The sequence below is a fragment of the Perognathus longimembris genome, chromosome 28 (assembly GCF_023159225.1).
Source record: "Perognathus longimembris pacificus isolate PPM17 chromosome 28, ASM2315922v1, whole genome shotgun sequence".
Taxonomy (NCBI): domain Eukaryota; kingdom Metazoa; phylum Chordata; class Mammalia; order Rodentia; family Heteromyidae; genus Perognathus; species Perognathus longimembris.
Genome location: NC_063188.1, coordinates 98,933,584 through 98,959,428, shown reverse-complemented (window position 1 = coordinate 98,959,428; position 25,845 = coordinate 98,933,584). Strand labels below are relative to the sequence as shown.

Here is a 25,845-nt window from a genome sequence, read left to right as displayed (position 1 = left end):
ATATTTCAAAGCAGAATGATTATTTCTGTTCACTTATTAAGGGATGACTAACTTGCTTTTGGCTGCACTACAAATGAATCACGGTAACAATCCCCAACTTGCAACTTCTGGTGTTCTGATGTAATGCATTTCTATTAAAAGAAGAGGAAAGAGAGTGGGTGAGAGTGAGATCATGCAAAGACAGAACATAACACTGAGGGAGCGAGCGTAATTTATGAACTGCAGAGACCAGACCCGTCCACTTCAAGGTGTTTTCTTGTGTCCTAGGTGAGGATATTTTGCCAATTACAACCTATCCATTTACAGTTGCTGAATACAAACCTAGATCAAGATCTGGGAAGTGGTTTGGATTCAGTGAAGAAGGCATTTGATATAGGGATGAAAACAAGATATTCCTTGAAAGCATTTTGATATCCTTTTGATTTAGTGTTATTTGGAAGGCAAATGGTATTTGGGAGTAAATGATAGAGGTTAGAAAAGCAAATCTAAAATGTATTTACATTTTTAAATGTATGCAGATTACTTGGGAGTAATAGCAGAAGGTGGGCTGGGAATGTGAGACAGGGAAAGGAAGACAGCTGATAAAAGCGGTGTCATCATGCTGACAGAGGGTGATGGGTGCTATCTTGCGGGGACGTAAGAAACCCACATCCTCTCCTAGTCTTCTCTCACAGTTGAGATTACTGAGTGACTGTTTGAAGCTGCTCCCAGAGCATGGCAGAACAGCTTTCCTGCCTTCTCCTTTCCCTTTGAAATAAGAAACAAATTAAAAAGAGCTGGAATATGTTGTATAAGATCCTGTAACCCCACAGGTATTTTTCCTATGTTAATCACTACACAGGAGCACATACTTCCTTCCAGGTTCCTTCTGTACTTTCTTCTACAAGGTGTCCCTGCTGTCTTCTGAGGAAGATCTGTGTGTGCCAAGGAGAGGCAGAGAGGAAATTAGACTTTGGCCTGTCGTGACCAGCAGCCTGTATTGGCTTTGTCCCAGGCTTGGGCGGAAGGGGATTAGTACAGCCACTGCCTCCCCAGAATGGGAAATCAGCAAAGTGAATGCTTTTTTTTTTCATTTTATTTTTTAGTGACTCTATTTTCTTTACCCTGTTTTCTTTTGGGGTTTCATCTATACTCAGATCTGTCACTGCCAAAAAAAAGAACTTCAGTGTGTAGGTACGCATACCACAAGCAGCTGTAATAAATCTTAAATTGATATTTATGAAGTTCACTTTTTTCATGCATGATTTTTTCTCCCTTTTATTAGCATATATTAATTGTACAAAGGAGTTTAACTGTGATATTTCCATACATATGTATAATGTACATTGAGCAAATTCACCCCCCTTTATTACTCCTTAGATGATATCTTAAAATTATGTAGTGAAAGCTGGGCACCAGTGGCTCACGCCTGTAAGTCTAGCTACTCAGCAGACTGAGATCTGAGGATTGAAGTGCAGAGCCAGCCCAGGCAGGAAAGTCCATGAGACTCTTACCTCCAATTAACTACCAAAAAAGCTGTGGCTGAAGTGGTGGAGTGTTAGCCTTCTGCAAAAAAAAGCTCAAGGATAGTGCTCAGGCCCTGAGTTCAAGCCCCAAACCAGCACACACACACACACACACACACACACACACACACACACACACACACACACACACAAATACATAATGAACTAGAAGGTCTATCCTTAAAGTTTCATTAGACCAACACTGTTTTAGTAACTAAGACCTGAAGTCTCACACCTGAAGGAGTGGGCCTGATTTATAATCCTGCATCTGCCCTTTACATATTGGGTAGTCTTAGGTGAGTTATTGAAATTCTTTAAGCCTCAATTTTTTCAGCTGTAATGTCGAGGTTTTAATCATTTCTACAGGGTATTTATATTGAATAAGTTCTTAACTATATGGAATTTATTTAGCAGACTAGTTGTCATTACTATTAGCATTCTTAACTTGATTAGTTCTGGACAAAGATGCTAACAATTTATATAGTTTATTCAGAGCCTTAACATTCAGTTCTGGTCTCTAACAACAAATTAATAATCAAAATAATCATGATTGAGCTTAACACTGGATTGGTCTTTACTAGGACTAAGCACTAGGTGCTAGTGTGTTTACTGTTAGAATCCACCCAGTTTGTACCATCGTAACTCATGGGATTTTCCATGCATAAGTGCAAGCATACTAAATCCAGTAAAATTATTCTGTTGTTGGCAACATAGTATATTTGATGAACACTTGTTGAATGTGTGTTGAGTGAATAATCTAGAATACACACATTGTTATACAAACAGGATAACATGACGGATTGAGACTTTGTTAAAGACCAGAACTATTACTTTGCATCATTTTCTTTCTCTTTTACTGAGAATTTCAAAAATTTATCTAACTTAACAACAACTCATGTGGCCTACTGTGCACATTTGTGGTTTAGCTAAAACATAACTTTGGTTACTAGCTTCCTTTTTCCCCTATGAATATAATCAGTATCATGGTTTAGAATATCTACCACTTCTTTTGCCTTGGTTAGGGGTCCTTTAGAAAATTGAATCAGGGCATTCTAATGCCATGTACCGAGAGGTGTCTAAGTATTATAATACAGGGTCTGGACCATGTCTACACAGATAACCAAGAATAGATTGTATATGTACTTGATAGACAGAAGTGAAGACCAATGATCAGAACTGAGTTGTTTCAGAAATCACAGAAAGATGTCTTATCTCTCATTTGCCATGCCTTATTTAGCCTCTCACCTCTTATCCCACAGTAGAATCCCACAGACTTCCCCTGCCACCACCACCCCCAATACTTTGTCACTTCATATCACCCTGCCACGCAGAAGCAAGAGTGACACATGTTCTACCCACCACTCCATCAGAACTGCAAAGCAGCTACATCTCACAGCAGCCTTGGTAATTAAGGAATATTCCCTCTCAAACTTCAGTAAGCATCTCATTTTCCAAGACTCTCTCCAATTGTCTGACAGTACAGAGGTTAACATGGTATGCACTTTCTTCAACGTGTGCTCCAAAGAATCATAGCACATCACTGAATAGTTTATAACTCCCCACCAAGAAGAGTATGGTTACTTAAGAGACTGGATGGAAAATATCCCCTTGCTATAATTGGGTTCAGCCCTGTGGCTTAACACCATCTTATTCAGCAATCTTTTTCTCTTGACATATTTAGTAATCACTCTAAGGGAAATTTATTACACCTCTTATGGGAACAAACAATGCACAAATATTACACATATGCATGTTTTCAATACCACTCCTTTTCTAGTATATTCTGAATCCTTCCTCAATCTTTCTTTTAACTCTTATCAACACTCTCTCATTTTCAGTTCCTCTTCATTCTCCCATCTTCCAAAATTACCTTTTACATTTTGAAGTTTTCTGTACTTAGGGATTATTATAATCCAAATTTGTTGAAATGGTTAAAGAATGAATAGAAAAAGACTTTCACAACTTTACCATTGAAAGACACTTTGGTGGCTTTTAATCCCCAAATACCAAAACAAAAATTTATGCTTATGCTTCAGAAAATAGACTCCTTATAAAAAAGAAAATAGCCTCCTAGATACCTCTGTGGAGTGTGTGTGTGTGGAGAGAGAGAGAGAGAGAGAGAGAGAGAGAGAGAGAGAGAGAGAGGAAGAAGGAGGAGGAGGAGGAGGAGAATGAGGAGGAGGGGAGGGGAAGGGAGGGGAGGGGATCCAAATATTTCAGTTGAATACAGTACAGTAAAGTGTTTTCTGACCTTGAGGGTTGGCACTCATGGAGAGATGTGGGAAAAGGGAACACTGAGAGTTAGGATTATCAACTCAGATACTAGTCTAATTAAATGACTTTGACAGCTGGTGCCCCTCAAAGGTTTAAAAAAAGCATAATCCCACTTACCCAGACATGTGTACAGCAAAATATCTTAACAAATAACCCATGTAGAATAGAGTTGAGAGAAAATGCATCAACATCATGGAGATACTCATGAGCGAGTCCACTCAGCACCAGGCACTTGTAAACACTCAGCAATATGCCTACAACTGGCCTCATTTTGCAGACCAGCCACATTTTACCCAGATAAAGGCAAAGCCACCATGAGGACAACTAGTGGCCATTACAGACCTGTATGATGGAATGTGCTGGCATTTCAAAAGACAGCAATTAGCACTAACAAACCCATTTGCATGGCCTCCACATCCTCAGTTCCCTCATCTGTAAAATGAATTGTTGAACAGATTTAAGGTGTGAGGAATTAGCACATGACAGCAGTTCACTGAAGTCCCTTACTCCCCCACCTCCCTGTTTCCTCATCTGAGACAGTAACTTACATTACCCCTACATAGCTTAAACTCAGGTCCTTTGGGTTTTTTTAAGGGCACTGTAGTAAAAGGCACATATCCAAGAATTAGCTGCTGGCAAGAGCCCTCATGCAGCTTCCACTATTGCCAACCTAGAGGGCTATGGTATAAAGCTAAGCCCCAGTCTAGGGTCAGACTGATTGGGTAGCCTTTTACTCTGCCACAGGAGCTTGGACAAATGACTTAGCTTCTGTATGTCTCAATTTCCTTATCTGTGAGATGAAGCTAATGCTCCTACCTGCTTTGTACTTTCTTGAACATATGAGCTAATCTGTCTAAAGGGCCTAAAACTATGCCTGACATGTAGTAGCAATTGTTCAATTAGTGCTTGCATTATAATGTGCACTTTCATGGCAGGCATACAGCATCTGGGTATAGCAAATACTACATGGGGCAAGTACATAAAATAAATCTCACTATGCTCCTTGACTATGATTCCAATGTATTCCAGCCAAGCTCTTAGAGTTACAGCTCTCTTCCCATAGATGCAGACCAGAAATGCCAGCAAAATGAAAGACAACAAAATGAACCTCTTATCTCATAGGGTATAGAGTAGTTGGGTGAAGAGATTATTTTGCAGCAAAGCACTGGTCTACACAGGACTCTGCACTCAACCTTACACCTTAGTTCACTTTTCACATCACCTTTTCAAGATCACTAGGTAAGATTTTCAAAAGTAAATGAATTTGATCACAAATAAAGAAGATATGAAACAATGCTGGTGCTTTTAGTGGTAGCACTTCTCAAACATTCACTGTATCAGAACTCTCTGGGGTTTGTGAAGATCCAGACGCTTAGGTGCTACCCCAGAGATTCTGGTTTGACACATCTAGACATTTTCATTTCTGACAAGCACTAGTGAGTGGATGGGCTCATGTTACCCATCCAGCCACAAATTATGAAAACCACTGATCGATGTGTGTTTTGCATGCCTATTTTTTGTTTCTAATCTATGGTTATACTTTCTCATTTAAACAGTAACTTAGAAATTGAATGAAAGACTCTCCTTGGTAAGAGAGACAGAGAGAATAGTGTGTGTGTGTGTGTGTGTGTGTGTGTGTGTGTGTGTGTGTGTGTACATGCGCGTATGTATGTGCGCATATGTGTGCCTGAGCATGCATGCACCAGTCCTAGGTCTTGAACTCAGGGCCTAGGTGCTGTACCTGAGCTTTTATGCTTACGGATAGCACTCTAGCACTCTGAGCCACAGCGCATTTTGGTGGTTAATTGGAGATAAGCGTCTCACAGACTTTCCTGCCCTGGCTGGCTTTGAATGATGATTCCCAGATCTCAGCCTCCTGAGTAACTAGGATTATAGGTGTGAACCCCTGATGCCTGATACGAATATTATTTGAGCATGGAAATAATGTCATGTATTAATGTTTACTTTTTTGTAATAAATATGATCTCTGTCTTTTATTTTTGTCCCCATAGTTGCATACTGCTGTGACCAAGATCCAGGTGCCAAGGCCTGGCTTTAATTACACGTTTGCGCACATATGTATCCTGAATAATGATAAGACTTGCATCGTGGATGACATAGTACACGTCCTGGAAGAACTAAAGAATGCCCGGGCCACCAATCGGACCAATTTTGCTATCACGTACCCGATCACTCACTTAAAGGATGGGAGAGCTGTGTACAATGGGCACCAGCTTGGGGGTGTCACCGTCCACAGCAAGGATCGGGTGAAATCTGCGGAGGCCATTCAGCTCACCTACTACCTGCAGTCAATCAACAGTCTCAATGATATGGTAGCTGAGAGGTGGGAGTCCAGTTTCTGTGACACTGTCAGACTGTTCCAGAAATCCAACAGCAAAGTCAAAATGTACCCTTACACATCCGCGTCACTAAGGGAAGATTTCCAGAAGACGAGCCGTGTGTCAGAACGTTACCTGGTCACCAGCCTGATCCTGGTGGTCACCATGGCCATCCTTTGCTGCTCCATGCAGGACTGCGTCCGCAGCAAGCCCTGGCTAGGCCTGCTTGGCTTGGTAACCATAAGCCTGGCCACCCTCACTGCAGCTGGAATCATCAATCTTACTGGTGGGAAATACAATTCCACCTTCCTGGGAGTCCCTTTCGTCATGCTAGGTAATTATCGTCCTTCAGTTTCAGTTTTTATCTTCTTGATGGTGATAACTGGGTTCCTTAAAGTCCAGGGATAGGCATTTAATAATTCTATCTTCATTTTACCCAGAAGTCCTAAGGCTAGTTCTTTCAAGTACTGGTTATCAGCAAGCAGCAATTTAGTCTGATAAACATGCCAGAAATCCGGGCTCTACTTCTCCATTAAGCAACTATACGGTATTTAAGAGGTCATGATTTTCTAGGTGCCCTAGTGTCTTAGGATGGGTTTCTCCAGGAGCAGGTTCTGAAATAAGCATGCAGAGGGAAGAGAGGCCCTGGAGACTTTTGGAAGAACTAGCAAAACACACCACAGAAAGGCCCTTTCTGTGGGGTGAGGAAACCAGGTTATTTACCCAGAAACCTTGGGAGTCAGTCATTAGGGATTGCTTCTTGGGGTAGTTGACTCTCACCACTCCTCAGAGAAGACTGAGCACACTCCTATAAGCCAGATAAAGCCCTTGGGTGGCTCTTTGGTAGGATGCCTTCAGTGAGCTCTAGAGTGGTGGATGAGAGGGCAGTAAGTTAGTGTCTACTTCCTCTCACTTTTCCAGCTTATAGGCATGCATGAGCATCATGAGAAAGAGCATGAGAACCTCAAAATTGACATGTGAGGCATGATTCAAAGAAGATCTTTCTTTTCATATTCTTGGTATGAACTAAGGAGAATGGCTTTAAAGTTGTGGTAACAGTTTGTTTCCAGTGTTTTCACAGAGTAGGGGGTGCGGGGGCTACAGGAATTCTTTACTAGAGATAATAGTCAAAACAAAGCCACAGTGGTCACAACATAGGTTGCTCTGTCCATTCAGTATCAAAGATAACATATCCAGCCTGACAGATGATAAAGTCCTGTGAGTCAAGGATTCAAGCAGTTAACTTGCCTTCATTCTGTGGTAAATTCTCATCAGTTTCTTTAGTAAAATTAAGATGTCATTTGGAATCAGATAGAAACAGGAAAATGAAGTGACCTTGTATTGTTGTTGACTTGGAAATAACCATGATTGAATTCATCGGTATACCTATATCCTGTTTTAGAATAGAAGAAAAGAAAAAAAAAGAAGAAGAAAACAGAAAAGATAAGAGAATCCTCAGGAAACGTCAGCTGCCTTATGAGTAAATGATAAACTGGTCAGGGGATGCAAGGCTACAAAATTACATTCTGCCCTTAGTGCTCTGTGACATATAGGAAATGAGAACTAGTCAATAAATATAATGAGTAGCTTTTTGTGAAGAGTGGGGCACTGTGGAGGGACTAAAAATCTTGAGAATTTGCTAGGTCAGTTCACTTGTCATTGCTAAAAACAACAAGTAATCTGCTTTCATTCTTCCTGAGTCCTTTCTGTTAGGAAGACAGCATAATTTACTTGTTTAAAATAATCTTAAAACTGCCAGGTTCCAATGGCTCAGGCCTATAATCCTAGATACTCAGGAGGCTGAGATTTTAGGATCACGATTCAAATCCAGCTCAAGCAGGCAAGTCTGCGAGATGCTTATCTTCAATAAACTACCAGAAAAGATGGAAGTAGAGCAGTGGATCAAGTAGTGGAATATTAACCTTGAGTAAAAGAAGCTCAGGAACATCACCCAGGCCCTGAGTTCAAGCCCCAGGAGCAGCAAAAAAAAAAAAAACCCCTAAAACCATGTGGGTCAATCATGAGATACAGGGTGGTTCCTTGAAAAGTAGCTTCTGCAGAAATTTGAGAGACAAGGTTTAAATTAAGATGGTTTGTTCATGATTAGTCTCCTGCTTGAGTATTGGGGGGGGGATTTTTTTAGCTTTTCCTTTTCAAAATAGTGTTTTTTGTTATTGCTTTAGTAGGAAGAAGAAAAACAAGAATATGAAAAGGGTAGGGAACAGAAGGCAAATAGTAAGGTTCTTAAGAGGAGGAACAAAGGATATTGGAGCTAGAAATAGTACTATCAGTGCTGGCTTTATGACAATCCAGGTTGTTAACAGTGATCACAAAACATGTTACACTATTTAAACTGTCCTAAAATTAATTAAACTGTCCTAAAATTCTAAATTAACTAAAACCACAACATTTAAAGCTTCTTCATTGAATAGCAATACACAAAATGTTAACTTCATTTAGTAAAATAAAGCTAAAATATTCAAAATTTTGTTAATAAATAAAAATACAATACTTATACTTTTTGTGTGTGTTCTGATCCTATGGCTTGAACTCAGGACCTGGGTGCTGTCACTGAGTTTTTTTTCACTCAAGGCTAGTGTGCTACCACTTGAGCCACAGCTCCACTCTGACTTTTTGCTAGTTAGTTGGAGATGAGTCTCATGGACTTTCCTGCCTTCATGGCTTCAAACCATGATCTTCAGATCTCAGGTTCCTGAGTAGCTAGGATTATAGGTATGAGCCACCAGCTTGTGATTAATATTTCATATTTCTTAGAAACTTATCTTTATACTTTGTAAAAAAACACTTTTAAACATTGTAAGTTAAATTCAACCACCAAAATTATGACAGACTGTATCAGTACAGGGAAAGATAAAGGGGGTGGTAGGCTGGAATGATGTTAGCAGAAGAGTGTCTTTAAACCACAAATCCAAAACTAGTAGGTAATTCCATAACTCCATAGGGACTGGGTATCACTGAGCATGACGTCAGAGTTCAGTGCAGAAAAATCAGGCTTTTGCTGTGAAAGAGAACAAGCACTGTAGGTGCCCAGTACTCCCTTGTTTGCAATTTGTGAAGAATAGTACATGCATTGATTTGACAGCAGTTTTCCCTGCTGACAGTCAGTGTGCAACCTTTCTGTGCATTTTCAGCCCAAAGTGTTCTCAAATTACTTAGTCACAACATGAAAGGGAGCTACACATATTAGAAGCCAAGGCCCATTTGCAATAAACACTTTTCACAATGTAATGGATGGTTAACATGCTAATAAAGCCAACCATGCCTGGATTTAGGATGGTTGCCCTTCTAGATGTCTCAGATAAATGCTTCATTCTTAGAGTTTGATTGTAAAATGAAATATAAGCAAGATCAGGTTCATAAATGTTGTATGTCAGGCCAATGTTTAAGCTCTGCTTTTTTATGACAGACTATTTGAAATGACCAAGAAGAAATGCACTGCTAAGACTTTTACATTATACATCAATTAAATTAAATTTGCCTGTAGGTAACAAAATGGTATTGATTTACCTAAGCAGATTTAAGGGAAAATTCTTGATTTTGTATGTTCTATAAATATATCAAATGAAATCAACTATTGATAGCTGCATTTAGAGGAAAAATACCTTAGAAAAAGTCTAGAAAGTAGAAGGTCCCTTATCTTATCAATAAGTCGAGAATGTGATAAACATTACAGATTTGAAATTCAGCAATCTAAATATTCTCAGTGTAGCACTGGTCACATAAGACCAGCTCTAATCAAATGCCAAAATGGTAATACACTTAGAGTGGAAAATTTTAAGACCATGTATGTCAAGCTGTATTAGCCTAACAAAACTCCAGAAGAGGAAAGAATTTGGATAAACCCTGAGAGTTCGCCTTAATGGGAATTTGACTGTGTGTTTCTAGCCAAGATGATATGTGACGTCCCTGGCAATAAGAATATATCCTACACAGATGAATCATTTTGGCAATGATGTAAGCAGAGATACATCATGATTTAGAATGTTTTTAATCAGTGTCGTGTATATTAGACAGTCTTCCTTCTGCCAAAACCTCTGTCCAAATGAGTCAGATTAGTTTATTTGGAGCTAAAAGTCTAAAAGGTCTGCAGTATTACAAATGCTCATTGACATTTTCTGTTACTACAATTCGGAGAAGAGGGTTTTTCCCCCCCTCCACTTCTTGTCATCTAGAAAGCAATACTCCTTTCCAAACTATAGTGGTATAAGCAAGTGAGGGTACTGGAATCATCATTTGTAAGCCTTGTTTTTATCTGTTACAGTTTCCTCTCTGGGATGAGGATTTACACTACTCTTCTCCTGTTGGGTATGATTTAAGATATTGGCATAGATTTTGTATGTGCAGCTTTCTTTACAGGCTTCATATTTCCACAGCTTTGTTGATCATTCATAAATCAAGAAAGAAATGGAACGTTGGAGAACATACAAGGAACAGAAGAGAAGTTTTCTTCTTTGTGCCTATGGGGAGTTTCTTGCTTCCTGTACATTCTGTGCACAAAAAGGAAATGTAAAGTCATGGTGAAAGATAGTTTAGGTATTCCTTGGTTCCCTAACTGGTAAGGATCAATTTGCCTTTTTTCAAGATACATGAGCCCTGGAAACTAGATGAGATGGAAACTATTTGACAAGTGCTATCTCCAATATTTGTAAAGTTTGAGGAGGTAAAATGCCAAATACAGAAAACTTTCTTCCTTCTGAAGGAAGGGAAATACACAGTTGATCCAGGCTCAAGACTGTGACCAAAGTGAAATAAGTACCAGGAAAGGAACAATAGCAGAGAAGTTTGAGTACTTTCTGCTATATAACCTAAGACTCTGTATTTTTTTTAGCAGAAACCAGATTTAGTTCTCCAAGAATTTGTTGTCCTATGATGCAACGTGAAATAGGATATAATAATATGAAACTGATCTAGAGATATACTGTTTTGTGCAAGAACTTGTAACTTGTAACTGCTTTCCCTCTAACAAATCTAAAAGGTGTTCAGCGTTCTGATTATATTCTTAAAGTCATGAGAAAAAATGGAGAAAAAAGATAGGTAGATAATAAAACTCAAATCATACAGTGTTGACTACTTTTGGCCTAGTAAAATGTTATCAATATCCAATCATTTTCAAACAACAACAAAGGTAATTTCATATGATCCAACCTAATATGTTATTGAAGAAATCCATTATTTGCAGCAATCTGCATGAACAAAATAGAAGTATATGGGAGTACTGTGGACAAAATTGACCTATGTACAACAATAATAAGTTCAGTAGTTTCTAGAAACATTAGTTTGTACTGGTTTTGTTGTTCACATTTCTGTGTACATCTTGTTTAAAACAAGTTTGTGTTCCTACTTTTTGGTAATAGCCTGTAGTCATATGGGAGTAATTTACAAAGAGATCATGTAATCTAGTTTTGTCATTTGTTCTCATCATTTTATTCTTATGCTCCACCAATCATATTATGATGCAGGAGGACAGAAACAAATAGCTTTGAGAAACAAAACAAACAAAACAGTTGTTGTTTTTTATTGTTCTAGTCCCCATTATAAACTAAGACAAGACCAGGACTGAGGGCATAGGCCCAAGACTGTAAAACTCAATCCAGTAGAGGACTGCAGGAGGCTTTGTGTTTAACTCAGGTCTCAGGTATCCCTGAGTGATCTTGCCCAGGGAGTAGGGAAGTGGCAAAGCCATGAAGGTCAGGCAGCGGCAACTCTGGGACAGTGAGCTACTAAAAACACGGAGTGTCTACATTAGCATGGCAACCTCAGAAAGTCACAACTGGGAGATTTTTGACCCAATGAGTCCATGAGTAGCTCACAACCCAAGTAGATCCATAGTTATTGTCACAGAAATCCTGCTTTTCATCTAGTCTTTACTACTATATTAGTCAAGAACCAAAATGTAGACACATGGGAACCAAGAGAGGAATTCTACCCCCTTCACAATGTGGATACAGTAGCATTAACATTTCTCTACCTCATTAGCAAATAAATTCCACATCAGCTTACTATACATTTCATGTGCATGTATATGTGTATAATCCGCATGCATATTACATGTATTAGCTATATTATATGTATACAATGTGTTCATAACATCATGATAAAATATAAATCATTTGACTACCTAAATATAAATACTATATTTTTCTACGTAGTAATACACGATATACATTCAAACATTTTATATGCAAATATATAAAACATATTTTTCTAAAATATGCCATATATATGTGTTTATATATTATATAAGTCTTCTATATAAAGGTATCACACAATAGCCATAGCATAATTATATACCTTGCTCATACACAGTTCTTTTATAGTACATATATACACAATATCTAAATACTTTATCTTTTTATTAAATTTATTTTTATTATCTTTAGTGTGCATAGGGGCTTCAACCTATCAATTTATGAGTATGATGCATCTTGACCAATGTCACTCCTTCCTTTATTCATCTCCATCCTCATCTGGCCTGACCCATCTATCGCCTCAAGTTATCTAGTTCCACTTTCACATATGTACATTTGAATATTATGACTGTATTCAGCCACCATTCCTTTCTCTACTCATCTAGTCCCCTACCCCTTAATTCCTACCACTCTCAGACAAAGCATGATTCAGCTTTCTGATATTGGTTTTGCTAAAATGTCAGTTCATTGTTCAAAAGAGTTACAGCATGAGAATCCAGCCCTGCATATACTATACTTCAGTCGGTTAGTATATATGTATGGACATAGCCCTGTTAAATACTTTAGCTTTAAACAAAGATCTCTTAGCAAATTATTTTTTGTATGTGCCGGTCCTGGGGCTTGAACTCTGAGCCTGGGCACTATTCCTGATAGTGCTCAAGTCTAGCACTCTGCCACTTAAGCCACAACTCCAGCTTTTTGGTAGTTAATTAGAGATAAGTGTCTCACAGGCTTTCCTACCAGGCTGGCTTTGAATGGCCATTCTTAGATCTCAGCCTCCTCTGCAGCTAGGGTTGCAGGCATGAGCCATCAATACTCAGCAACAAATCCACTTCTTGAATTTGAATTTGTAGCTACTATGTACTAAAAGAAAATTATTTCTGAAATTCAAACTCAATACCATGATTGGAACCACCACAATATATCAAGTCTCTAGTAGAAAAACTAAGATGCTATACTTCCCCTGGTGTGAGCATCTGTCTTTACTTAAGCAGAGAACACCTTTACTCTTACTCTTAACTGTGAGACAAAACAGGCTAGGATAAGCCAAACAATTCAGCTTATAAAGTAAATGTTTATAACTGGCAAAGTGTAAATGTAACCCAATTAATGAACTTCTCTCTGAAAATAGATCTTACTCAATCCAGACACATATACACTTTAAATTTCTTCTCAAAAAACAAAAATCATGAATTTATTTGGGTATCATTGAAAGAAAAGCATTTTGTAAGCATGAGCTACTGAGTGGATCTTGCCTAACAATAAAATATGTCTGAAGCAGAATCTGCTCATATATTATATTCTATGTATTTCCAAGAAGAATGTAGTCATTTGGTTCCATATATGAAATGTAACACTGCCCACGTATGCTATAAATGGCTTAATTGTTTCATGCTGTTAAATGTTTTCATTTAATAGCACCAGTGGCTCACTCCTGTAATCCTAGCTACTCAAGAGGCTGAGATCTCAGGATCATAGTTCAAAGCCAGCCTGGGCAGGAAAGTGTGAGACTCTAATCTCCAATTAACCACCAAAAATCTGAAAATGGAGCTGTGGCTCAAGTGGTAGCATTCTAGCCTGAGCTAAAGAGCTCAGGGACAGTGCCCAGGCCCTGAGTTCAAGCCCCAGGACTGACACACATGCACACATACACATACACATACACATATACAAAACCCCAAAGATTATCAATCACCACGCCATTTCATTTCACCTGATCTTTTTCTCAGACATCCCTCCATTTAAGCAACTCAAGCTGAGGAAGTCCTGGTAGTGTGGAAAGAATTAAAATGTGAGACAAATCCAGCATTCAAAGGCATCATCAGCCTCTGTACTGTGTGTGTGGACTGAGTAAGGTGGAAAAGTCTGGGCTTGCAGAAGCATCACACTTAGAAATCTCAATGTACAAAGTACATCAGTTTACTTATAATTATTCACTGAGAAAATAAATACACAGAAACAAATCACCCAGATTCCCTCTGATAGCAAAATCATTAAATTGAAAACACAATTCACTTTACAAACAACTTTCCCAAAGTAGATCTACTGAGGAAAGTTAGGTTAACTCTCAACTATTTGTTAGTGGATTCCTGCCTTCATAGATTATAAACAACTCTGAAGACTTGGGTTACACCCAGAAAACACACAGGGTGAAAGCAAAACACAATCAGAGAGTGTGCCCAAGAGTCACAACAATGGAGGATTCGCTAGACTTTTTGTTTCTTCCAACATTAGTGTTAGTCCTGTCTGTGTTGCTTTGATACAATCATTTACTTGTAGGGCTCTTCCTATGACCTACCCCTTTGATGATGACCCATAACTCCTATTACCACCATAGGGCTCCTGGTGGTCATCAAGGTCAAAATTGGGTTTGGGGCTGGGAATATGGCCTAGTGGCAAGAGTGTTTGCCTCCTACACATGAAGCCCTGGGTTCAATTCCTCAGCACCACATATATAGAAAAGGCCAAAAGTGGTGCTGAGGCTCAAGTGGCAGAGTGCTAGCCTTGAGCAAAAAGAAGCCAGGGACAGTGCTCAGGCCCTGAGTCCAAGGCCCAGGACTGGCCAAAAAAAAAATGGGGTTGGGACTTTATCTTTAGGGAGCATCCTTGTGCCCACCCCTGTGAGCTTTGCTACCAAGGAGTCCTTGTACACAGATTTGCTTATAGGGATTGGATTTCACGTGAACTTTTAAAACCAGTGAACAAGACAAACAGCAATGTTTTTGCTTGTAAAGAACCTAAAAAGTTGGGGCTGGGGATATGGCCTAGTGGCAAGAGAGCTTGCCTCGTATACATGAGGCCCTGGGTTCGATTCCCCAGCACCACATATACAGAAAATGGCCAGAAGTGGCGCTGTGGCTCAAGTGGCAGAGTGCTAGCCTTGAGCAAGAAGAAGCCAGGGACAGTACTCAGGCCCTGATTTCAAGGCCCAGGACTGGCAAAAAAAAAATAACCTAAAAAGTGTCTTCAATCCAAGTGTAGCATGTAGCCTGGCAGTCTTTCCTGCTGCATCCTAGTCCCAGACTGAAGAGGACTGTGAATGGTGGTGGTGCTACAGATGGGCCCTATCCTCAGAGAGAGGAAAGTGGAAAGGAAAGGAACTTAGCAAAAGCTTTTATTAATTCTAGATTTCTTGAATTTGACCAGTTTTCTGTCATAGCCATAAAAGATAAAGCCAGGACTGGCTGATGAGAAAATTTCTATGAAGTTAGTCTTTGTGAAATTTTCCTACAATGCCATTTCCTCTTCACTACTTTCCCAAGTCCATTCTCCATCCTGACTTATCCAGAATGAAGGGAAGTTACTTAGCAGCCCACTGTCCCAGGGGAGTCTACAATTGAAATGATACCTTTGAAGGCCAAAAAACAAAGGAAATTCAGCTGTAATTTTTGGCAAAGCAGGTGGGTGGTTGCTTTTTTTTTTTTTTTTCAGAGCACGCTCCGGGTGTTCCTTATATCCTAGAGCTCTTAGAATGTGTTTCTCCTTGAGTCCAGGCCAGGAAACAAGGACCCCACAGTTTGTCTTTGCTTTAGGGTAATAGATCAACCTCTTCAGCCTATAAACACCCAGCTGTGATCTGGGTCTGGGGCCAACAAGGCACTCCAGGCTGTTAATCCCTGAGAGGTACCCAATAGCTCTGTTGGCGCTCATCCTTTGACCGACTGAGCTACAGAAAGGAGGACAGTTATGGCATCAGCGATTATCCCAGAAATCCAAAGGGCTTTTCTACGTCATTACATAATTGCAATTGCAATTTGGGGTTTAGAGAGGTGTCGTTTGAGAATCAAGAATTTGGCTTACCAGGAACAATGGTAGCAAAGCCAATGACCATTAGCAACAAGTAATGGGTGATCCTATAGAATAGTCTTTCTCAGGGCCTTTAAGAGGTTCTTAGTTTGCATGTGCAAGCACACCTAGATAAAGAAATGAAGGAAAGGCCTTCTTTCCAAAAGCACCTTAGGATAAAATTAAAATTCTTTTAGAGTTGCCCCTAGAACCAAAATCATATACAAAAGAAAACCCAGACTCAATTTTTAAAAATCAAATTATAGAAGGACAAGTGTTTAAAATGTAGCAACAGAGCACAAGAGACAAGCTCACAGCCTACTTCCATCTTTACTTGAGTTTGATTATTTTCATTCTGGACCCTGAAGCCTCACGCTTGTCACCTTACAAGCTCTGGTCATTCAAATTCTTCTTCTCAGCTCCTAAAATTATTCAACACTAAGGTAAGATTATGGATTCTTATTGTATTTTTCAACAAGAGGCAGCATCATACAATGTCATAAAACATCTACACTAATCTTAAAAATGACTGCAAAACAGATTTAATTCAAGTTCTACTATATGATTAATTCTTATTCCACCATATGCGTCCTTGTCTTAGTACCATATTTAACGACTCAGTACAAAAACCTTGTTTTAAAATATTTTTGTTTCTAGCAAGTAAACATCGTAGAAAATGACTTGCCATTTTCAGCAAGCTCTTGAAGTGAGTTTTGTCTTCCAATGCTTACTTGGTTACCTGCCCCCGCATAAAATCGTCAATATTATTTTACGAGGGTGCCGATGCCTCCAAAGTAGTAATCTGCTTTTTGTTGATTGTCAAGAGATGGTTTACTTTTAATCAAAGGTCAGTTGGTCCATGATAAGAACACAGTGGAAATAGATTTAATGAATAGTTTTCCTTCCTGAGAATAGACAGTGAACTACCTAAGACATAATTAACAACAGGATCCCAGTCAACAAATACACTATTTGCTTCATGTTCAAGGAGTTCAGATGCCTCCAATGCAATAGGGACCATGGTACTAGTAATCAATTTGATAGTCTTGACCTAACCTCTAAAAGTGGCTATAAAATGATGCCTAATAAATTAGATAAATGTCAAATTCCTCTGAGAACACAGGACTGGCTCATTACTATAGAATGGGCATTTAAGTTTGAAGGCATAATTTCACACTAAGGATATAAATACCAGCTTGGGCATGGGGTGGGGGAGGGAGATATGTCCTCTATTATTGTACATACAAGATAACAGGGACTCACTTCACTCACATTACAATTGACTGGTAATTTTAAATTCCTTTTTAAAAACAAGACTACTACCACAGGGTAAAGATTTTATTATGCTCAATAATGAGATTGAATATACCAAGGTGTAGAAGGAAAAAATTACATCTGCAGATCCCAGGGCCAAAATATAGGTTATGGAAAGCCACAATGGGTCACTTTGGGTTGTTTTTTTTTTTTTTTTCCAATGACACAGTGGCCCAGAAACCCGGGGGGGGGGGGGGGTGCGTACAGTAAGGAAATGTCTGTCTCCAACTGGAGAGATAGCAGAAGCTAGGTTGGGTCTCCAGGCAGCAGAATGGAGTTGGAAGATAGGTACTACCTGTCCCTCCACTCTTCTGATGTGGCTGGAATATTACCCAGGAAGGCAAAGGCACTTAACAGTTAAGGAAAGAGGTTTCTGACCTGGCTCTCTCCCACAGAGTCTACTGCCAAATATTGCGGAGAAACCAGCAGTCACTGCCTGCTTGGTGCATCATCAAAGAACAACCAAAATTGGCCAAAAGATAAAATGCAAGTCATAAACCTTTACCTTGAATTCTCATTTTTAACAATAGTAGAGTTCAAATGACTCTTATTCCTTCTGTATTTTTTCCCCTTCCTTCCCTTTCAGATTTGTTCTTTCTTATTTTGCTTGCCTTTGTTTCTCAGATTTATTGCTTCCTGCCCTGATGTTTGGGGAAGAAAAAAAAGAGGCTATGATTTAGTTTTCTGTCTTACCTCACACTAAATACAGTGCCTCCTTCTCACTAAAGCCTTCCTTTTGGCCAATTTAAGAAAATGGAATCTTTGAACCCTCTGCCCACAGCCTTCCTCTGCCTTCACCCAGAAGGTTGGGGATAGCAAGCAAAATGATGACAACTCAAGTATTTTCTGGATGGGTCCACCAGCCACACCAATAACCCTAAACAATTGAGGTATATGATTCTCAAGAGACCCAAGCATGACTCAACCCCCCTATGTTTTATGGGCCAAAGTTCATCTAGCTTTTTGCAGCCAGAGAGAACATGAAGACCTTTGGCCCACTATAGCATCAATAACCACTTAGGATTCACCCCCCCATACACACCTATCTTCCCAGAGCAGAGAGTCCCTAAGCATTTACAAGCCTGGCAACACTAACACTGGTTGTATTTCCATAGCCCATGCGTCCTTCCTTCACGTTGGTTCCCCTCCTCAAGAGCTTTAGTGCTTTCAACTTATGTTCTGGTCTTTTTCTACTCTCCTCCCCCTTAGGTCATGGATTATATGGGACTTTTGAAATGTTATCCTCCTGGAGGAAAACTAGAGAAGACCAACATGTTAAAGAGCGAACTGCAGCCGTCTATGCAGACTCCATGCTCTCCTTTTCTCTTACCACTGCCATGTACCTGGTCACCTTCGGCATAGGGGCCAGCCCTTTCACGAACATTGAGGCAGCCAGGATTTTCTGCTGCAATTCCTGTATTGCAATCCTTTTCAACTACCTCTATGTACTCTCGTTTTATGGTTCCAGCCTGGTGTTCACTGGCTACATAGAAAACAATTACCAGCATAGTATCTTCTGTAGGAAAGTTCCAAAGCCTGAGGTACTGCAGGAGAAACCAGCATGGTACAGGTTTTTCCTGACAGCCAGATTCAGTGAGGACACGGCTGAAGGGGAGGAAGCAAACACTTACGAGAGTCACTTATTGGTATGTTTCCTCAAACGCTATTACTGTGACTGGATAACCAACACCTATGTCAAGCCTTTTGTAGTTCTCTTTTATCTTATTTATATTTCCTTTGCCTTAATGGGCTACCTGCAGGTCAGTGAAGGGTCAGACCTTAGTAACATCGTGGCAACTGCGACACAAACCATCGAGTACACTACTGCCCAGCAAAAGTACTTTAGCAACTACAGTCCTGTGATTGGCTTTTACATTTATGAGTCCATAGAGTACTGGAACACTAGTGTTCAAGAAGATGTTCTAGAATATACCAAGGGGTTTGTGCGGATATCCTGGTTTGAAAGCTATTTAAATTACCTTCGGAAACTCAATGTATCCACTGGCTTGACTAAGAAAAATTTCACAGACATGTTGAGGAATTCCTTCTTGAAAGCCCCCCAATTTTCACATTTTCAAGAAGATATCATCTTCTCTAAAAAGTATAATGATGAGGTTGATGTAGTGGCCTCCAGAATGTTTTTGGTGGCCAAGACTATGGAAACGAACAGAGAAGAACTTTATGATCTCTTGGAGACCCTGAGGAGACTTTCAGTCACCTCCAAGGTGAAGTTCATTGTCTTTAATCCGTCCTTTGTGTTCATGGATCGATATGCCTCCTCTCTGGGAGCTCCCCTGCACAACTCCTGCATCAGTGCTTTGTTCCTGCTCTTCTTCTCGGCATTCCTGGTGGCAGACTCTCTAATTAATGTCTGGATCACGATAACAGTTGTGTCCGTGGAGTTCGGAGTGATAGGTTTCATGACATTATGGAAAGTACAACTGGACTGCATTTCTGTGCTATGCTTGATTTATGGAATTAACTATACAATTGACAATTGTGCTCCACTGTTATCCACATTTGTTTTGGGCAAGGATTTCACAAGAACTAAGTGGGTAAAAAATGCCCTGGAAGTGCATGGGGTGGCTATTTTACAGAGTTACCTCTGCTACATTGTTGGTCTGATTCCTCTCGCAGCTGTGCCTTCAAATCTGACCTGTACACTGTTCAGGTGCTTGTTTTTAATAGCATTTGTCACCTTCTTTCACTGCTTTGCCATTTTACCTGTGATACTGACTTTCTTGCCACCCTCTAAGAAAAAAAGGAAAGAGAAGAAAAATCCTGAAAACCGTGAGGAAGCTGAATGCGTAGAAATGGCAGATATGGGTAGTACCCGAGTAGTTGACCAAATTACAACAGTGTGATCACGTCTGCTTGACAGTTTCACCTTAGGTCTTGCCAAGAACAATGAGATTGTGTTCATGAAACAGCTCAACTCAAAGTTGTTCCCTTTTTTAAAGGATAAGAAACAGGCTTGGCAAAACAAACAAAGTGAAGGACAAAGGACAATGGGGTGGGAATAATGGGCATGGCATCTTTTTCATCTTTAAAACAAAAAGGTTGTTGAGATACACACACACACACACACACACACACACACACACGCACGCACAAATCCTAGGAGACTTATTGTCTCTCGAGCTAAGATCAAATTGAAGGAAGCTTATTAACAAATAGAATCCGATTTTATCTACACTGCAGATGTTGCTGGCATTGGGATAAAAGCAACTGATTGAAAGGTCAGCTGCCAAAGCAAAAATAGCTTTAAGCATTGTTCAAATAACAAGGCTTACCAAAATTCTGCAGAGCAGAAGCTCTAGCTAGGATCTGTGGCTTGAGGTCTTGGCTATCTTACTTAACACTCATGGAGATACTTGTGAACGTTGTGACAAAAAAAGAAAGCCAGAACTTCAGAAGCAGACACAGTACAGTGGCCATTGACCATGAACTGAGACCGAGTCACCCTAAATTTGCCTGGGTGAGGTTTTTTCTTGTCCAGAATGAATTTGTCATATTCCCCCACTGGTAAACTTTGAACATTGGTATGGTTTGATTACTACACCTGGAAATCAATGACAACTCCAGCATTACAGAATTGGGGTGATTCTATTTTGGAATATCTTGTCACTTGTCACTGAGTCTGTTTTATTAGTTACAGCTCTTGGCAGGAAGCTCTGGAAATGTAAAAGCAGAAAGCCAAATCAAAACACCTGGAATGATAAGGAAAAAAGCAGGTGACTACATGAACCTAACAACAGTATCTCTCATTTTAACAACAAAATCATAGGCAGCCTACAAATGTTTGACCCTAAATGCCATTTTGCATGGATGCCCAAAATATTGCCCACACATAGCTGAGGAAGGGAAAATGAGAATGATTATTTGCCATAGCTACCACCTTACAGTATGTCTGTCTTGGTATAAAACGTGACTTCTCATAGGCTTAGAGAGGAGGTTCGGTAAGTTGAAATGCTGACACTGAGAAACTTTGTAGAAATACCAGGAGATAAAGGCCAAAGGATGGCAGAAACTGGGGGAAGGCGGAGTAATCACCAATACAAACCTATTAATGACTGCAGTCAAACTTTGCTGCTAACTGGCTGTACTTCACCCTGCAGGTCCCTGTCACACCACTGGTTCATCACCAAGCCCCTCTGTACATTAACAAGCCCAGAAATGTATGCTGTTGATTCACACAATCTCTAGGGGAAATGGCTCATTACAGCTAAACAGAAATGGTTTGATCTGAACAAGATATGTATGCTGCCCCCAGAGCCCTATAGGTCTTCAAAAACTATAAAAATGAGGCCTAAGCTTGGAAGCTACTAAAGATGTAGCTTCTTCAGATCTCTATAGTGGTAAGGATTTCTCAAAGGCACCTTAACTTTCTAGACCTTTGCAGATAGATATACTGTCACTTCCCCCATCTTTTGCAAAGGAGAAAACTGAGACACCATTTCTAACATTTTAGCCTGGCTAAGACAGGACAGATCTATTTTAGATCTCATAACCACAGCTATTACTGCCCCCATCCTCTAAAATACATTTCTAACATAGGAACATACAACTTTATTGGCCACAGAACAGCCATTTTTTAATGTCTCAGATGAAATAGAAACAAAAATGTTTGTGATTTAGGTTTATCACTTTGTTGCTAAACAGCAAAAAAAAAAAAAAAAGCAAGCCTCAATGGTTCTGTAACCACACTAAATGCATCTGTGCTTTCTATTTCATGTGTTGTTGGCCACACAGTTCGAAATACATGTGCATAACACACTTGTTCAGTCCCCCTTCCAGACACACCAAGTGATCATTCCAATATGTTATTTGCTCAAGAACATAATGAACTTTAATCTGAGGACAAGTACAGTCCTGTCAAAAGGGCAAATTTGCATAATAGGTCTTCAATTAATGCTCTCTTCTAGGGGCCAGCAACTAGGCTACCACTTATAAAACACAACAGCTGAATGCCAGTGGCTTATGCCTGTAAGTCTAGCTACTCGAGAGGTTGAGATATGAGGCTCATGGCTGAAAGCCAGCCCAGGCAGGAAAGCCCATGAGATGCTTCTCTCCAATTAACCACCAAAAAGCTGAAAGTAGAGCTATGGCTCAAGTGGCAGAGTGCTAGCCTTGACCACAAAAGCTCAGGGACCAAGCCCTGAGTTCAAGCCCTGGGACCAGCGCACATACACACACAAAAAAAAAAACTACTGAAGGATTGGTTTTATTCTTAAGTCATATGTTTTGAAATCATTTTCTGAGCAGTGTGTTCTAATTCAGCCATTGCTTTAAAGTCAGCCACATGGAGCACCTCAGCATAAAGTGACTCCACAAAACTGAACACACACACACACACACACACACACACACACACACACACACACACACCAAACACCAATTAAAATGGATTTTGTGGAGAATTTAATCACTCAATTTGGTCAATCAGAGTGACTTAACTGAGGAACTTTGTTTTATGCCAGATTGTAGTTTTCCAACCCGAATGAATCTCTGTGTATCCTGGGATATTGTACTTTTTACTGAAGGGCATTTTCAAACTTGTCAACTTTCTCTTTTCAGCACTTGAAATCAAGACTTATGAAATTCTGACTGTGAAAATGAATTTTTCTATTGGGGGACTATATGCATGCTAAGATTTATTATTTATTGTTAGATAACTGTTATTTATTTGTTAATATTAATTACTAATTATTGCTCTGGCAGTGCTGGTTTAGCCTCACCATGGAGAAAACTTTAGACTATCTCAAAATCACACCTCCATAAAATTTAAGTCTTTACTTCATGAAGTTTTACTTTTTGAATTGCCACAAAGAGGGAAGTATGACCCCCAAAAACACTTGAATTTTTTTCTTTAATTCCAACCAAGACATTCATATCCACTTTACCAAAGAAACTTATTTGGTTGGTTTTCAGTTGGTGTTTGGTGTTTGTTTACCAAAGAAAAACCCATTCATCAAAAATATTTCTCCTGCTTAACTAAAAAACTGTGATAGTTGGGCTTACTTAGCCTTCATAAGAAAAGGCAAGGTTAATGATACCTTCTCCTTTTTAATGGAACTCAACAGAATATGTAAAGTCACAAGAAACTTAGTGTTTGCGAGGAAGAAAAGTATACTTTAAGACACTAGTGTTTAGTCCTGCCATAATGGTCCAACAAGTAGCATGAAGGCGCTGCAAGCTAAAAGAAACACAGTTTGTTCCAGAGAAAATAGAAGATAAACCTTCATGAAAATTTCTCTCTAAGCCACGAATGGTAGCATAGGCCTATAAATCTTAACACTTGAGAGATTAAGGCAAGAAGATCACAAGTTTGAGGCCAGCCTAGGCTACATAGTAAGTTCAAGGCAAGCCTGGGCAATATAACAAGATGTTTCTTTCAAAAATAAAAGAGAGAGAGAGAAATTTTAAAAAGAAAAAAAAAAAACCTCTTCATCATTCTAGCTCTGAAGTTTCGTTTTGCTCAGGAGTTTCTTTTTCTTGATGTTTATTTTGGTTCAGTTCATGCTTCTTGGTTGTACTTGTTTTGCTTCTGCCTTTTCTACCCCAGTCCATCCTTCAGTTAGCTGTAAGATAATCAGATGCTATCCTCCATGGCTACAGTTAGTTGTGTAATATACTACTCTAATCAAGGCCCTTGAGAATCTTTTTATTTGAGATAACCACCACCAAATTGTAAGTAGCATTATGAAATTGTGGCACTACTTTTCCTCCAACCCCAGCAACAGAGCTTTTGCTGTGTCCCTCCCAAGAATAGGTGGGATGGAAAGATGCCTTGGGGGTGTTGTAAGACAAAGCCTCTTGGGCACAAATGGTATCCTCCTCATAATGGCTTTATTCCTTTGGATCCTATTAAAGTATCCCTGCAGCTTGTAGCAGTATTTGGCCTCTGTGAATCTCTGTTGTTGTTATTGTTGTTATTGTTGTTGTGTTTAATCTGTAAAATGGGGATAATAACAGTAAATATATTTAAATTCAGAAACTATTTATTGAGTGCCTCATCATGCCCATATTCTATTCTAGACACAAGAGCGAACCAATCAAGTAAATGAAGGACTAATGAAGAGAAGGGACAAAGGAACTCAAGACATTATTTTTCCTTTCACTTGTAAGTCTCACATGGTAAAGCTAGGATTCAAGATATACAGCTCCAAAGTAGATTTGGGCCCAAGATCACAGATATATAAAAATGCAATGAGTCACCACAGAAGGTAGCTAATTACTGGTCATTTTATAATACTCAAAATTAGACTCACCATTTAGTGGGAAATTTATAAAGGAAGTACAAGGGATAAATGTTGTGTTTGGGACTGTGATCCCAGAAAACGGGGATGTTGATATTTGGTGGGAGTAGGGTGGGGATGGTACAGATTATTATCTATGCCGAGCTGGTATGAAGACATTTGGATGTTCCCTTTGGGCAATTTACTTTTAAGTTTGTGATAAATAAAAAGCACCAGGCATTTGAAGACCAAGTTCCAAATATTTTAAGGCATAGTAAAGTCCTACAACAAAGGAAAATCTGAAATTGATAGTACACCCCATTAGCTGGAAAGAACCAAGAATGCCTACAACCAGCCCATGTCAGAGTTCTTCTCTCTGCTGGTCACACTGTTGCTGTTTCCTGCTCATCCATGAGAAAGCCAAGAGGAAAGTGAAAGATCTAGAATTTGTTCACCCGAATAAAACATGTCAGGATAGCCTCCTATCCTGCCTCTCAGCTGCCCTCTCCTTTCTGCTCAGGTGATTGGTTTGAAATCCTGTTTGGTTTCCATAATTGTGCCAAGCAACAACAACAAAAAAAGAAAGTGAGATAACCAGAGCTCTATGGCCTCTGTGCATATTTTTTAGTTAAAATCAGCACCACAACACTTCTGAGAAGCCTGCTTGATGGGGAAAGAAGGTTTCTCAAAGCACAAAGAAAGCAATGTATAACAAGGAGGCAACCCACAGAGGGGCCTGAGTTGAAGGCGTAATGTGCCTGTGGTACATGATGGCTTCTTCTCTCTCCAGAATATTGGCATCACATGAATTTTGCAGTCAAAGTGACCCTACCAGAAGACAAATCTGGCAAAGTGAAATCATATCCACCGAGCTAGTTTAGATGCAGATATAGAACTAGCCTCAGTTCTTTCTCTAGTCTATCACTTTACCACGTTTCACACATCTGAATTATGAGGTCTTAATGTGGGGGTTATAAATGACTTTGGGAAGGGAGAAACTTTGAGCTCCTGAAGATTAAATTAAATGAAAACGATGTGTCCAACCAAGGGTTCATAGTTGTCATCAGAATCCAAACAAGGTCTTTGTCATCCACGCTTCTTACTTAAGGAAGACCTCATTAGGAGTGCAATCCTGGCGTCCTCATTTTGGAGAATAAGAAATGAAGAACTTCTCAAAAAT

At 39.5% G+C, this 25,845-nt stretch overlaps 1 protein-coding gene across 1 annotated transcript in view; it reads left to right on the top strand.

Moving 5' to 3' along the window:
* The window catches only part of Ptchd1 (patched domain containing 1), a 52,373-nt gene extending 32,072 nt beyond the window's left edge, over positions 1-20,301 (top strand). Inside the window, exons 2-3 of the mRNA XM_048336396.1 lie at positions 5,792-6,452; positions 18,637-20,301. Coding sequence (XP_048192353.1) covers positions 5,792-6,452; positions 18,637-20,291 — 2,316 coding nt within the window. The 3' untranslated portion in view covers positions 20,292-20,301. The remainder of the gene's footprint in view (positions 1-5,791; positions 6,453-18,636) is intronic.
* Positions 20,302-25,845: the final 5,544 nt, after the last annotated feature.